The 13,327-nt window shown below is 55.6% G+C and overlaps 3 protein-coding genes across 3 annotated transcripts; 1 reads left to right on the forward strand and 2 right to left on the reverse strand.

The window, feature by feature from the left end:
* Nucleotides 1-2,119: 2,119 nt before the first annotated feature.
* Nucleotides 2,120-4,180, reverse strand: KBTBD13 (kelch repeat and BTB domain containing 13). Its single transcript, XM_009903950.2, has one exon. The coding sequence runs from the start codon at nucleotides 4,000-4,002 to the stop codon at nucleotides 2,560-2,562; it is 1,443 nt and encodes a 480-aa protein (XP_009902252.1). The 5' UTR covers nucleotides 4,003-4,180; the 3' UTR covers nucleotides 2,120-2,559.
* Nucleotides 4,181-5,290: 1,110 nt separating this feature from the next.
* RASL12 (RAS like family 12) lies at nucleotides 5,291-10,401 on the forward strand. Its single transcript, XM_009903885.2, has 6 exons — nucleotides 5,291-6,197; nucleotides 6,435-6,551; nucleotides 6,663-6,719; nucleotides 7,854-7,927; nucleotides 8,021-8,211; nucleotides 9,026-10,401. Exons 1-6 carry the CDS (start codon nucleotides 5,999-6,001, stop codon nucleotides 9,408-9,410), a joined length of 1,023 nt encoding a protein of 340 aa, XP_009902187.2. The 5' UTR covers nucleotides 5,291-5,998; the 3' UTR covers nucleotides 9,411-10,401.
* A 3-nt stretch (nucleotides 10,402-10,404) lies between these two features.
* LOC104303333 (solute carrier family 51 subunit beta) lies at nucleotides 10,405-12,007 on the reverse strand. The gene is made up of 2 exons (XM_009903949.2): nucleotides 11,885-12,007; nucleotides 10,405-11,013 (listed from the first exon to the last, which is right to left on the reverse strand). The coding sequence occupies exons 1-2, from the start codon at nucleotides 11,929-11,931 to the stop codon at nucleotides 10,791-10,793; spliced, it is 270 nt and encodes an 89-aa protein (XP_009902251.2). The 5' UTR covers nucleotides 11,932-12,007; the 3' UTR covers nucleotides 10,405-10,790.
* Nucleotides 12,008-13,327: the final 1,320 nt, after the last annotated feature.

The raw sequence follows: 13,327 nt of genomic DNA on the forward strand, positions 1-13,327 counted from the left end.
GTTATGGGGGACTTGTCCATACCCAAGGATGCTCTACACTGCTCTTTACTGACAAGGAAAACGAGGCACCTTGTACAGCCAAGGGAGACACTTGAGCCCTGTTTCTCCTCCTGCTTTCCCTTGGTTATACAAGCTTTTATTTTTGATACAGCCCTTATAAGGCAAGTCCATTCTCCAGGCAGCTTTTGGTTACGTCTGTCCTTGCCAAGATGATGTCACCTTAAAAAAGAAACTCACAAGAGGTTAAACTGTGATTAGATGGATTGCTGTGATCCTTGGCGGGGTGAACACCGTGCAGATTGCAGGGGGAAGATCGCGGTGCTGTGCTGGTGCCGGCGATCCCAGCGCTGAGGGCTAAATGCTGGCGGAGCAAAGCACCTTTGCAGCACTCTGCCCACTTACTGTGCCAAAGCTCAGCAGCCTCTCGCTCTCAGCAGAGATCTGTTTGGTCCTGGCTGGTCATCTCTTCCCCCTGCTTGCAGAGGTAAGAGCTGTGTCTTTGTTTCACCCTGTGCACCTAAAATTACTTCATGTTGCTTTCCATATGTGGGTTTGGGTTGATGGATGCAACATGAAACTCCTCTTGGGAGCAACCATGCCACACTCAGCAGTGCCTGCTGCTTTTCCCCCCAAAAGCTTAAAACCTTTGTTGGCAAATTATCTTTGTTAAGACCACGAACTGTCAAAAAAAAATCAGCAAGTGAAGGTGGGGGGAGATGTTGTATCTCTTGGTGGTGTCAGAGATGGATGGAAGGGGAGAGCCTGCCAAGTTCAGCTGTCCCAACTTACCCACAGGAACCCCTCAGAAATATTTTTGTAACAAAATTATTTTAACTTTCTTCTAATGGAGGATTTAAGTTGTTTGTTCAACTTAAAGTGGTTTCAAAGCAGCATGCTTCCATGTGCTGCCTTCAGTAGGAGCAGACAGTGGGAAATGTTCACTGGCTTTGTCTAGGAAGGGAAGGATTTGACTTAATGGGCTCTCTCCTAATGGTACTCCAGATCATAGTAATGCCACTCAGCTAATGCTGGAGCATGGTGTAGTGCTGAGTGAGGTCCACCAGTGTGTCCTTGGTCTCCCCCATGCTGCCATCAGACCTGCACCTCCACTACTTGCTGTCCCCATCCCTGGTGGGGAACAGCAAGGTGGTGCCCTGGCCCAGTGGTAGAGAGCAAATGGGGACAAGGTGTATCAAAGGAGTTTTAGTCTTGATGTGGACACAAGCTGAGGCTTTCTTGTTTGTTTTGGTTTGTGGTTGTGTTGTGTGAGGCTTTTTCTCAACTGTAGGAACTGTTTTGAAAACACTGGGAACTTGGCGAGGGCCAACAGCAGAGGCATTTGAGGCATCCCAGTCAGTATTCTCTTCCACTCCGTCTCAGCCAGGCCGGCACAGGCAGCCCAGAGCCTGCCCCATGGATGGGAACCTGCTGAGCCATAGTCTGGTGCTGTTCTAGTCCCCATGGGTCTCCCAGTAGTGCTGCTGTTGCAAAGGGGAGCTCTGTGTTCTCCAACCATCCTCAGAGTTGGTGTTGAGGGCTACCAACCTTCCATACCATGGGTGGTATCTCGTAAGAACAGCTCATCTGGACATGGAGCTCTGCTGATGGAGAAGACCTCTGCAAGCCTGGAATCACCGTGCAATGATAGCATGTTCTCCCTTCCATGCTTGAACCCTCTGTATTTCCAAGGTTTGCTATGTCCTAAAAAGACCTTGTCTTGGCTCAAATGAGCCTCTGATAAGTGCAAGCAGTTGCCAGTCCGTTGGGTCTGTGCTGAGGCTTGGCAGGCAAGCCTGGAGGAGAAACTTGGGGACATGACAGATGGTTCCCAGGTTCCAGAACCTCCTCAGTGCATTAAGTACTCAATGCCCAGGAGATGCTTTCCTTCACCACCCCCACCCCCCGTCCCCCAATCTCCTCTCCTCCTCCTCCCAGAACTCCACTGCAGCCAAGAGCAGCCATGGAGACCTCCCCGGGGAGTGAGGGGCTGCGTGGGAACCTCATGCCCACATACAGCTCTGGAGTTGCAGCTGAACAAGCATTCAGTGGGCAGGAGTGAGCCTTGACATGGATCCCTGTTAGGAGGGATTTTCCTTCAGGAGAGGAGGAAAAAGCCAGCCCAAACCCAAAAGTAATGAATCCCATAGGATTTTTATAGCTTTCCTTTTAATTCCAGGCTAGAATGAACAATTTCCCGTCAGAGCAGAGAGGAGGTGGGATGCTGCACACCTTCACAGTGCAGTCAGAATAAAACCCATGTTTGTGTCTCTCTAGTGTCTGTCTTCTGCAGAAGGCACCAAGCCTTGCACGTGGCTGGCTCATGAGCCCACATCTGGTAGGACTTTGCACACAGCCCATGAAGGGCAGAGAGAGGCAGGCAGCAGCTGCCTGCAGCCCTTTTCCCTTTGCCAGGGTCTAATGTCATCTCCAAGGTCAAACATGTCACATCCCTGGACATAAGCATGGCTCCATAGACGAGGAGAGGAGCTTAGGGGAGCGGCAGATGCAGAGCTGAGGCCACTTGCAAGGAGAACATCCCAGTGCGGGATGGGAGGCCACCTACGTGGCGATGTCGTGGTCACGCCTTGGCAGCCGCAGGAGGAAGGTCTGCAGCGAGCCGCTGCGTGGGAAGCCTGCCCGCTCCTTCTTGAATCTCCAGGTCTCCTCCTCCACGGAGTAAAGAAGCGTCAGCATCTTGTTGACAGTGTAGACGGTGTCACCCCTGATGACAGCAGTGAAGAGTGCTCCTTTGCTGTTCAGGAACTGCCCCGGCAGGGCCGTCCACTGCCGCGCCGTCAGGCTGAAGCAGTCGATAACGCAGCGCAGGAAGTCGTCCGAGGGGCCGTTGCGCATGACATAGAGGTTGTCACGGTGAGCCACCATGCAGTGCCCGTAGCTCTGGTGCCGCTTGAGCTCGGTGACAGGCAGCCACTCGTCGCGCTGGGTTTCGTACTCATAGATGACAGTGGTGTCGAGTGGCTTCCACAAGCAAACGAAGATCTGCCCCATGGCTTGGGCACACGGCGCCGCCGTGCTTGGCTGCGGCAGGTCAGAGACAAACATCCAGGTATTGGAGGCCACATCGTACCTCTCCACAGACTTCAGCGAGATCTTCTCGTACTCCCCGCCGATGGCATAGAGGTAGCCCTCGTGGCCCACCAGCCTGACATCGTAGCGCAGCTGGTGAGGGCTGGGGAACTCGCTCCAGGTGTTAGTGTTGGCATCGTAGCAGAAGCTGCTCTCCACAACCTGCTTGCTGGCCCCGTAGACACCACCTACAATGTAGATCTTATTATCCATGGTTGCCATGCCGGCTAGGAACGTGCTGGCGCTCAGTGGCAGGCAGGAGAGGGTCCTCCACGTATTGGTGTCCTCATCCAGGTAGCAGATGGTCCTGGAGAGGTCCTCCAGGAATTCAAAGGTGGGGGTGTGGGCTCCTACTGCCACAAAGGTGCTGGGCAGGAGGGTCTCCACATAGGCCAGCAGGTCATCGGAGAGGCAGTCCAAGTACTCCTGCAGCTCAGCATAGCTGTCTCTGATGTAGAGTGCAGCAGAGTGGAAGAGGTCCAGGAGACCAAATATGGCAGCAGCTTGGTAGAGCAGGATGCAATTGTCAGAGTTGATGGAGTTGATCAGGTACTTGGACAAGGGCTTCACCTGCAGAAAGGCAGCACACTCGACTGCCTGGAAGGTCTCCTCACTGTCGAGGATGGGCCTCTCTCCTGCCAGCACCTGCAGCATGGCGAGGAACCCGGCTGCACTCAGCTCCCCCAGCCCCATCTCCTGCTGCGTGCTCTCCCTCATGCCCGAGCGGAAGAGGGCACGGAAGTACTCACTGCTCTCCACCAGCATGCTCTTCTCCACCCAGAACGACTGCTCCTCCACCCAGATACATACCCGCTCCGGGGGCCCTGCCTGGGAACCTTCTTCCTCTGGGGCCACCCTTACCGGGGGGCTCAGCAGCTCTCGGGGGGTGGGTGTCAGCACCTGCTGCCCCTCCATGCCGTGTCCCGGTGCAGCCTCTCCTGCCTCCACTGCCCTTTGATGCCTTTGCTGTGGTGCCTGGCGGCTGCCACGCCGCTGCCGTGTAACATAAATACCTTTGGCTAAAGATAGCCGAGCTCGTGACCAGGGCCTTCCAAAGGCATCCGGCAGGCTCGGCTGCCCACCCAAAGCACGGGCAGGGCTCCGGTGTCACCAGCCAGCATGGGGCATGGTGATGGTGTGCAGCTCTGTCACGGCTTGTCCCAAGGAGGATGCTCAGCCACTTCAGGTTTGCTCTCCTTGCTCTCAGGTACCCTCCTTGCGATGCTCTAAAGGGATGGTCCCCACCCCAGGGAGGGCAACACCTTTGCAGGGCTGGGAAGAGGACATTGCTGCATCATTATTATTATTTTCCCCCTTAAAACCAAAAACAAAACCAAAAACAACCAACCAACCACTTATGGCCACAGAGATGCAACTGACCTCAATGAATCTTGGTGCCATCCAGCCTGGCTGTAGGGAAGGGGCTTTGCTACCCTCCACCCCGCTGCCAAGCACAGCCACAGACAAGGAGAGATCTCTGTGGGGCCATTTCCTTTATGACCCTCCTCTGCGGGCATCAAGCAACTTGGGCAACATCCATCCAAGGACTCACAAACCAGTCTGTGCTTCATTTGGGATCCCGTGGTGAGGAAAATAAAGTGGCTTCTCACCAGAAGAGTCCCCTCCAGCAGCAGGGCTCCCCTGGCTCCAGGCAGGGACAACCCTGCTGTGACTCAGGTAGAAGCTGTCAGTGAAGAAAAGTGTTCGTTGTGGCACATCACTGTGTTGTGGGCTATTCACCGCTTTTCCTGGCTGTCCTGGGGTGCTTAGGGGAGTCAGCAACAGGGGACCTGCTCTCTGAGTTTCCCTATCACTACTTCCAGCTTCTGCTTAGTTTTCATGCAGGAACCCAAAGCAGCCCACCCCGTAGAAGGTGAATTTTTATCTCCTTAGCCTCTCATCCCAGCAGCCAGGAGCTCCTGGGGCACTGCAGGACAGGATTGTGGCCCCAAACTGGGTGCTTGGCAGGTTCTCCCCCAAAATCTGAGTTTAGAGGAGAAGGTGAGAGCTTTGTGCTTGTGTTACTGTCCTTGTTGTTTATGGGTACCCAGCTGAAAACACCACATTTATCCAGTGGCTTTAGAGCATCCTTGATCTATGTCCAAAACCGGGGGGTCTGGGGTCCAGGGGTCGTCAAAGGGCTCATTCCCCTGTTTCCCTCAGGGGAGTGATCTCCATCCTCCCAGTGCTCCCCATGCTACCCATCCTCTCCATCCCCGGGGCTTGCAGGGACTTCCAGACTCCCAGACTATTTCGGGCGAGTTTAAAAATATCCTGCCTGCATTAAGGGGCAACAATCCCAGCGGCATGGCCGCAGAGCAGCCTCCACCCCCAGCTCTAGCTGTGCCCCCTCCCCTCCCATGGACACCCCTCGGGGCCAGCCCAGGGGGCTGTATCCTGCGGTCCCGGGCGCTGAGCCCCATCCCAAATGTCTGCGATCGCCATGACAACGCTGACTTCAGCCTCCGCCACCTACCCGGGCTCGGAGCCCGCTGGGTGCCGGCTGATGGCTCGGTGCGGGCAGCGGTGAGTACTCCCCGTGCGCCCCTGTCCCTCGGGATCCCACTCGCGGATGGAAAAAAGGTTTTTTCCCGCTCTGTGCAGCAGCAGAAGGTAGACAGAAGGAGTCGAGCGAGTGGTGGGCAGGGGGTTGTGCAGGCAGCATCGACCACGGGAGTCGCGTCTGCCGCGGGAGGTGCAATGAGTGCACCGGCCTCAGCCAGGGGAGCGGGACCTGGCTTCTGTTTGCTGAGGACACAGTGAGGTGCTGGGGAGACGGTGAGGTGCTGGCGGTGGTCAGTGAGGTGCTGAGATGCACTTAAGTACGAGGTGAGGTGGCTACCAAGCTGGAGATGTGGTAGGTCCCAGCCCGGGGAATCCCAGCTCCAAGTCTCGGGAGCTCGGGGGACCGATGTGTGATGTCCCCGAGATGTCCGGGCAGCGTGTCCAGCCCGGCGCTGGCGCAGCAGTTTCCTTACAAGGAGTTTGGCTGGGGCCCGAGGCCGCCTTGGCCTCCGCCTGTCTCATTCATCGGCAGCCCGGCGGCGGAGGGGCTGCTGCTGCCCCAGACCGCGGCGGGCCACACGCCTTCTCCAGCAGCGGGTTTGAAGGTGGGAGACTGCATTTCTCTTCTCTTTCTGGGGTGCAAAGGGAGGGCTGAGGCGGGGTCCCTATCTTTGCTTGGGATGGTGATGCCGGCCACCCTGGCTCCAAGATACGGATGGAGGCAGCGGATCCCCCTCCCCGGTGCTGCTGGGCCCCCCCAGGCTGAGGCACTCCATGAAGCGAGGAGGTCCTCATCGGACATGGCAGCGGGTGCCCCGCGTCCCCCACTCTCTCTCCTGTAGGACCGAGGATGTCCTCGATGTTTGGCAAACCCCGAGCCGGCGGCGAGCGGCCGCCCCAGAGCCCTCTCACCGAGTGCAACGTGGCCATCCTGGGGTGCCGAGGCGCCGGCAAGTCAGGTGAGATGGGTGCTCAGATGCCACAGCAATGCCAGGCGTTGGTGGGGTGCGGGGTGGTGGTGGTGCCAGCGGGGGGACACTCATCTCACCCACCTCTTTCACCTCCCACAGCCCTGACCGTGAAGTTTCTAACCAAGAGGTTCATAAGCGAGTATGATCCCAACCTCGGTAAGGTGCCTTCCCTGCGGGGGATTTTCCTGGGTTGTTCCCCATGATCTCCTACAGAGCATCCTTTCCACCTCCCACTTTTCCCACGAACATGGCATTCAAAGGGAAAAAAAAAAACACAAACAAACACCAAACCACAACAACAAACCAGCAGCCACCCAAAATTGCAAGAAAAACAACGGAAGGGCTGGATTTGACCCAAACCCGCCTGTCAGAGGTGAAAGCAATGCTCTCTCCACGGGCAAGGCCCACAGAGGAGTGCTGGCTCCTTGCATCACCCCAAAGAGACTGAAAGATTAAGTACTGGGGGGGTCCTTGGGGAGCTCCTGGGGGTGCTGGGCAGGGGAAGGGCAGGGGGGCGGGGGGCAAGTGGGTGGACTTGGGACTGTGCTTTGCTGCAAGCAGTTTTGAGCATTTTTTTTCCCCACTCAGTCTGAGTAATTAATAACTCTTTTGCTGGGCCTGACTCCAGGGCACAGGGAGGAACTGTAAATGATTTATCAGGGACATTAGGGTGATATGGATCACCTCCAGGAACTAGTTCCAGCCGCTAATAACTCAGTGGCTCTTAGGAAAGCAGGATAAATCTTTTCCTCCTTGGCTCTTTTTTGGGAATGTGGTTTAATCTTCCCATGTCAAAACCTTTCCAAAATGCATCCATTAGGACCCAGCTGGGAGAAGACATCTTTCTCCCAGGGGAGCAGCTCAGCAACTCTCCCTGCCTGCCCTCCTTCCCAGGGAACGGGTGCTCCTTTTGCCTGATTTATTGGGAAAGAGCCCCAGCGCCAACCCTTAGCTGGCTCTATCTCGACAGGTCATGGCATTTAGATAAGGGTGATCCCTGGGTGCAGTGATGACCAGCTGGGCTCTTCTCCCTTCTCTCTTTCTCCTGTGGGAGCTCATGCTTGTAGCATGTGGTGGGAAATAACTGCTCCCAGCTGAGCTTGCCCAGTGGCATCACTGCCAGCCCCCCAAAATAACGCTGTCTTGGGAAGGAACAAGGTGGGAGGCATTGGTGGAGGGTGCTTCTCATCAGAGATTTTTCCATGGTGTCTCAAGCATCCAAGGCTTTGCTTGGCTTTGGAGAAGATGAAACACCTCAGCCCATCCTCACAATCACCCTTCTCCTTTCAGAGGACACCTACACCTCGGAGGAGCTGGTGGACCAGCAGCCTGTGCTAATGAAAGTGATGGACACCTCTGACCAGGTAAGGCACCAGGGCACCACTAGTGGCAAAGGCCCAGCTTGACATGGCTTGCAGCAAGGTGGATGGTGGCTCAACTGCTCCTCTTGTCCCCAGGATGGCCCTGGGAACTGTGAGCGTTACCTGCGCTGGGCCAGCGCCTTCCTCGTTGTCTATAGCATCGATGACAGGAAGAGCTTCGAGGGCTGCCAGCAATACCTGGAGGTCCTTGCCCTGCATGCAAGGGGCTGCCAGCGCCGCTGCCCTGTGCTCCTGCTGGGCAACAAGCTGGATATGCAGCAGTACAGGTAATGGAGCGGAGCAAGGATAGCTTTTCCTGGTGGAGAAGAGCTCCTGGATCCCCACCATCCCTCCAGCTGATTTGTCCTGTGGTTATTTCCACCCCCACCAGTATTTGCCATGTCCTCCCGCATATCCCAGCTTCCTGCTTTCCTGCCCGGGGTGGGAATGTGCTTATTTTGAGCCCGTTGGTATTTTCAGTGGAATGTTTTTGGGCTGTGTGATGAGGCAGCGGGCAGGGCTTGAGCCCACTCCAGCTCCTCACTCCCTTCTGGATGTGCCCTGTCCCTAGAGCCCATTCTCACCCGTCCTGCTGCCAGGACTGGATGTCCCCGATGTGTTTTTCTAGCCTTTTGTGCCGCCCTGAGGCTGTGCTGAGCATTGGTCCCACGGGTCCTTGAGTCACATCCGCTGCTGAACCCCTGCCCCCCCTACCATGCATTGCTGAAATCCTCCATGCTCCCAGCACGGATTCTGGCAGGAGGCCTCCTCCTTCCTATAGTGAGGACCTGTCCCATCTCCTCCCTGCTTCCCAGCACGATGCCATTGTTTCCAGCCCCTGGTGTCCCTGACCCTGGTCCCTGCCAGGCTCACCCAGCACGGGAGGCTGCAGGATTTCCTAGGGACCCATGCGGCCCATGACAACGGGAAAGGCAAAACCCTTTTGGAACAATGTCTCCTGCTTGTCCCAGGATGGAGGACAAGCAGGTGCTGCCCTGGGCAGGAGGTGTGGGGTGCTCCCCTCCTGTACCCCTTGCTCTGCTTTTTGGGTGGTTGCAGCACCCTGAGGGATGTTGCACCTTCTCCTTCTGCTCTCGCCAGGCAGGTGCCTGCTGCTGAAGGGATGTCGCTGGCGAGCAGGTTCGGCTGCCTCTTCTACGAGGTGTCGGCGTGCCAGGACTTCGCGGGGGTGCAGCAGGTCTTCCACGAAGCCGTGCGGGAGGTACGGCGCCAGGCGGAGCGGAGCCAGCCTCTCCGCCCGCTCTTCATCACCGAGGAGCAGCCCTGCCCTCCGCTGGCCACCACGGTGGCCCTGCCAACCCGCCAGGGCTTGGCTAGCTGCACCCTCAACACCCTCTCCACTGTCAACTACAAGGAGATGCCCTCGGTGGCCCAGGCCAAGCTGGTCACTGTCAAGTCTTCACGGGCTCAGAGCAAGAGGAAAGCTCCCACACTCACCTTGCTGAAAGGCTTCAAGATATTTTAGGTTATATCCCTGTGGACTGTGGAGGAGGAGGAGAGACCCCTGTTCCCCTATCACTGGGGCTGAGCCCACCATGCAGGCACCATGGTGGATGGTGGCCTCCAGCTCTGCACTGGGGTAAAGCCTGCAGTGGCAATTTGATGAGGAGACATGGTGCTGAGAGCCCAGAATGTGCTGTGGCATTGCTCTGCCTGCCCTTGCCCTGGATCTTATCCCCTGCTGCTGTGCTCACACCCAGCAGGGGCCAGCCTGGCTTTCCACGTGGATCTAGGCAGTTCCTGGAGCAGCTGGAGCTGCAGGCACCACTGGAAGGGTGAGAGCTGAACCCATCCCCCCCCAGTCAGCTTGGGTGCCTGGCACCCAGCAATGGGAGCCCAGGAAGGGGGATAATCGTTAATCAAGCACAGAGGTACCCACCTCCTTTGTCTCATGGGCCCCCTGAACAAGCAATAAGTAGAAAGAATTGTTGTTGTTTTTTCAATCCAAATGAGGAAGGTGCAGATTTTGATTCAGCCAGCTAAAACCCTCAGGTGTCCTGAAATTGATTCCCATGCACTGAAATGTACCAAACCAGCTGGGGTTTGAACCCAATTTGTACACTGCAGTGCTCCTTTTCAAAGGCTTCCCAAGGAGAGATGCTCCACTGCCAAGGACACGCTCTGCAAAGCCTGTGTTTAAAAGACTGGTATGCTTCCAAAAATGGCTTAAATTATTTCATGGCTTTTACATGCACCCAGTGAAGGGTGTGAAGTGAATCCTAAGGCAGACCAGGCTCTACCTATGCCAAGGGCTGTGCCTTCGGTTCCGTTTGCTCTATCAGATTAAACGTTCTGCTTCTCCCTGGAGATGCAGAGTCAAATATCCAGGTGTACATTTGTACAGATAAAGATATATGTGTATATATATGACCTTACTGATGGAAAGAGAGCTTCACTGTGGGATTTCAGTCAACCACTTTGGAAAATATTTTAATAAAGGTGATTTCTGAAAAGAAGAGGAGTGCCTCGGCTTCAGTGTGGCTGTTCTGCTGGGACAGGACAGCGTGTTCCCTGGCTGCCCGCGGCAAGCCACCCCCTTCTCACCTCCCACCTCCTGCCTCAGCTCAGTTCCCACTCAATTGCAGTGAGGGGAGGCAGCATCTGAGGGAAGGGGCGAAGCTAGTGCAAGAGAGAAGGCTGGAGGCAGCTGTGCACAGAGGGCAAGGACCAGCCAGCCAGCAGCTGAAATGGGGGAGGCACTGCTTGGCCTCAAATCCAGGGCCATGTCTGCCCCTTGCTTTTTCATCTGTTTCCCAGGCTAACCTGCTTGTTCAAACTTCCATCACTGTGATCTGAGACATTCTGACTCACTCCTCAGGGCCTGAATGGTTTGGCTTCAGCTGCATTATACGGCGTGCTCAGGACTGTCCGTGTACAGAGACGTAACGGTCCCGTCCTTCCACTGGACCACCACATCTCCTGATCTCTGATCCTGGGGCACTGGTTCCTGTTTCTCCAGCTCAGATGGGCTGTTTTCCTGCTGCACAGGCATCAGGGCTTGCTTGGCTTCCATCTCAGCCTGCTGTGTCATTTGTGCTGCTTCTTGATATGTGAGGAGCTTCCTTTTCCTGCAGGCAAGGCACAAAATGAAACACGGGGTGAAGCAGTGAGTCCAGCCCACATCTAGGGGCAGGGGTCTACTTGGTAACATCCCCAGGCCCTAGGAACACATTAGCTGCTTTTGGGCAAACCATAGCCAGGTGCACTGCATCATGTAAGTGCTCGGAAGTGTTTGAGTACACAGAGAGTACACAGAAATGAGGAGTTTGCACTCAGAACACACAGCACAGCACCACATTGCCCAGAGTGAGGCAGTGACATCCAGCAAACCATCACTAAAAGGAGAGGAGGACAGACTTGGAGCATTAGATTTTGAGCATTAGCTCTTTTCCTCCCATTTTTAAGATGAAAGTTCTGACCTGGGTGTAACTTTTCTTGCTGTACAAAACAGTGAGTTGCTCCTCAACTGCAGCTCCTCAGCTGTGCCTCTGTGCTTGATTAATGATTGATTATCTTCCACCCTGGGCTCCCAAGCTGACTAGGGGGCCCACGGAAACATCATGGGAACACAGGTGAGGAAAGGTCTCAGATTCCTGCCCCAGAACCCTGGTACCTATGGGAGAGCACCTTACATCACATTTCCCTCCCAACAACCCTACTGGGCTGGGCAGAGGGTGCAGGCGCTTTACTAGTGAGGATGCAGAGCCTGGAGAAGGGAAGTGGCTTATTACAAGGGACACAGAAGAAGAGCAGGAAGCCAGGGAAGGTTTTACAGCAAAGTACAGTTCAAAGGCTTAGTTCTTTGTTCTTCTCCGCATCACTCAGTGCTTGTTCCTGCCCTGTGCCTCAGCTGCTCTGCTCTGCCAAACCTACACACCTGTCTGTCTGAGGGGTTCAGGGCACACACACACACAAGCACTCTCAGATTCCCTGACTCACCTGTTCCGTGCAATGTTAATGGTCAGGAGGACAAGACCCAGAATCATGGCCACGGAAGAAAGCACAAGGATGGAGTAATTCCATGATGATGCTGAGAGAAGCACAGAGAGGCAGTGTTAGCACACACAGAGCCCAGTCCAGTGTTGTGTGAGGACAGCCAAGCTCAGAGTGACACGGCTTGGCTGCACAGTGAGGGCAAAGGTGCTGGTATCCAGCTCAGCACCCAGAGTAGAGCATTCAGGTCACATTTTTGGGGGTAACCTCAGACAACTCCCCATCCCCGGGCAGGAGACTTAGATAACGGCACCCTGCCACTCACAGCGCCCCATCTGCAGCTCTCTCTCCCTCACACCAATCACAGCAGCTTTTCTCACTGCCCCAGAGCCTGAAGGTGGGAGCAAGGTTGTGAGTTGCAACATCCCCCCACCAACACATCTAGGGATGCTCCTCCACTCTGCAGCCTTTCTAGCCACTGCCACACTTAAGCAGGGAGGTTTTGCCTTCGAACACTGGCTGGGGTGTGTAGCATGGATGGCAGCAAGTGCCCTGCCCTTGATTTTTGTGGCTCTGAGGTTGATCCTCAGGGCCCTGACCTGTTCATGTCAGTCTGCTCCCTCCACCCTGACAAAATGACTGATCATCCAGACCTTTGCTCTCTCCAGGTTATGCCTGGAAAAAGGCTGAACCCCTCTTTGAGAAGGAGACTCTCTCAGCAAAGCCTTGTGACTGTCTTCGCTCATGGCCTGCTGCTTCTGGAGATGAGACTGAGGGTTTGTATATCTGGGGTAAATCACCTCCTCAGGTAATTCTTTCAGGCACTTTGACTATGCAGGAGGGTGAACAGCCACAGAGTGTGCACCTCTGTTCCAGCTCTCAACCCAAGAGCCCCAGTGGGACTTACGGTCTTCGCTGCGGAAGAACCAGAGCAGCTCCTCCAGCTCTTCCTGATCCACACCCAGCACCTGCTGTGTGCCTGTGGCGTGCTCATACACCTGGGTACTGGCGAGGGCAGCAAGGAGGTACATGCCTTGCTCTGCCTTGGCTGCAGAAGAAGAGCAGAAAGACACAACAGTTGCTCACTGCTATGCTTGAGGTGGGAAGTGGCTGTCCCCTTGGCTCCCAGGGTTGCCCAGCATGTCTCTCCAGCCAGGCAGAATGCAGCTGTGAGGGCACACCTCATGCACTCAGAATTGGAGGGCATTTCTGCATCACACTGCAGACCCCATTATAGTGGGGCACTCAGGGTTGGGAAGACCCCAGGACACTGCTTGTGCCTCTCCACATTCCCCAGCAGTGTGTGTGTCCTCAGGTGTGTAGCGCTTACCTGCCTTCTCCTTGCACACGCTCCTGTCTTCAACATCTTGCCATTTGGCCTTGAGGCTTTGCACATTACTGAGGGCAACCCCTTTCTTGCTGGCCACCAGATAGCTCTGGCTGCTGCCC

Source organism: Dryobates pubescens, chromosome 17 (assembly GCF_014839835.1).
Source record: "Dryobates pubescens isolate bDryPub1 chromosome 17, bDryPub1.pri, whole genome shotgun sequence".
NCBI lineage: Eukaryota > Metazoa > Chordata > Aves > Piciformes > Picidae > Dryobates > Dryobates pubescens.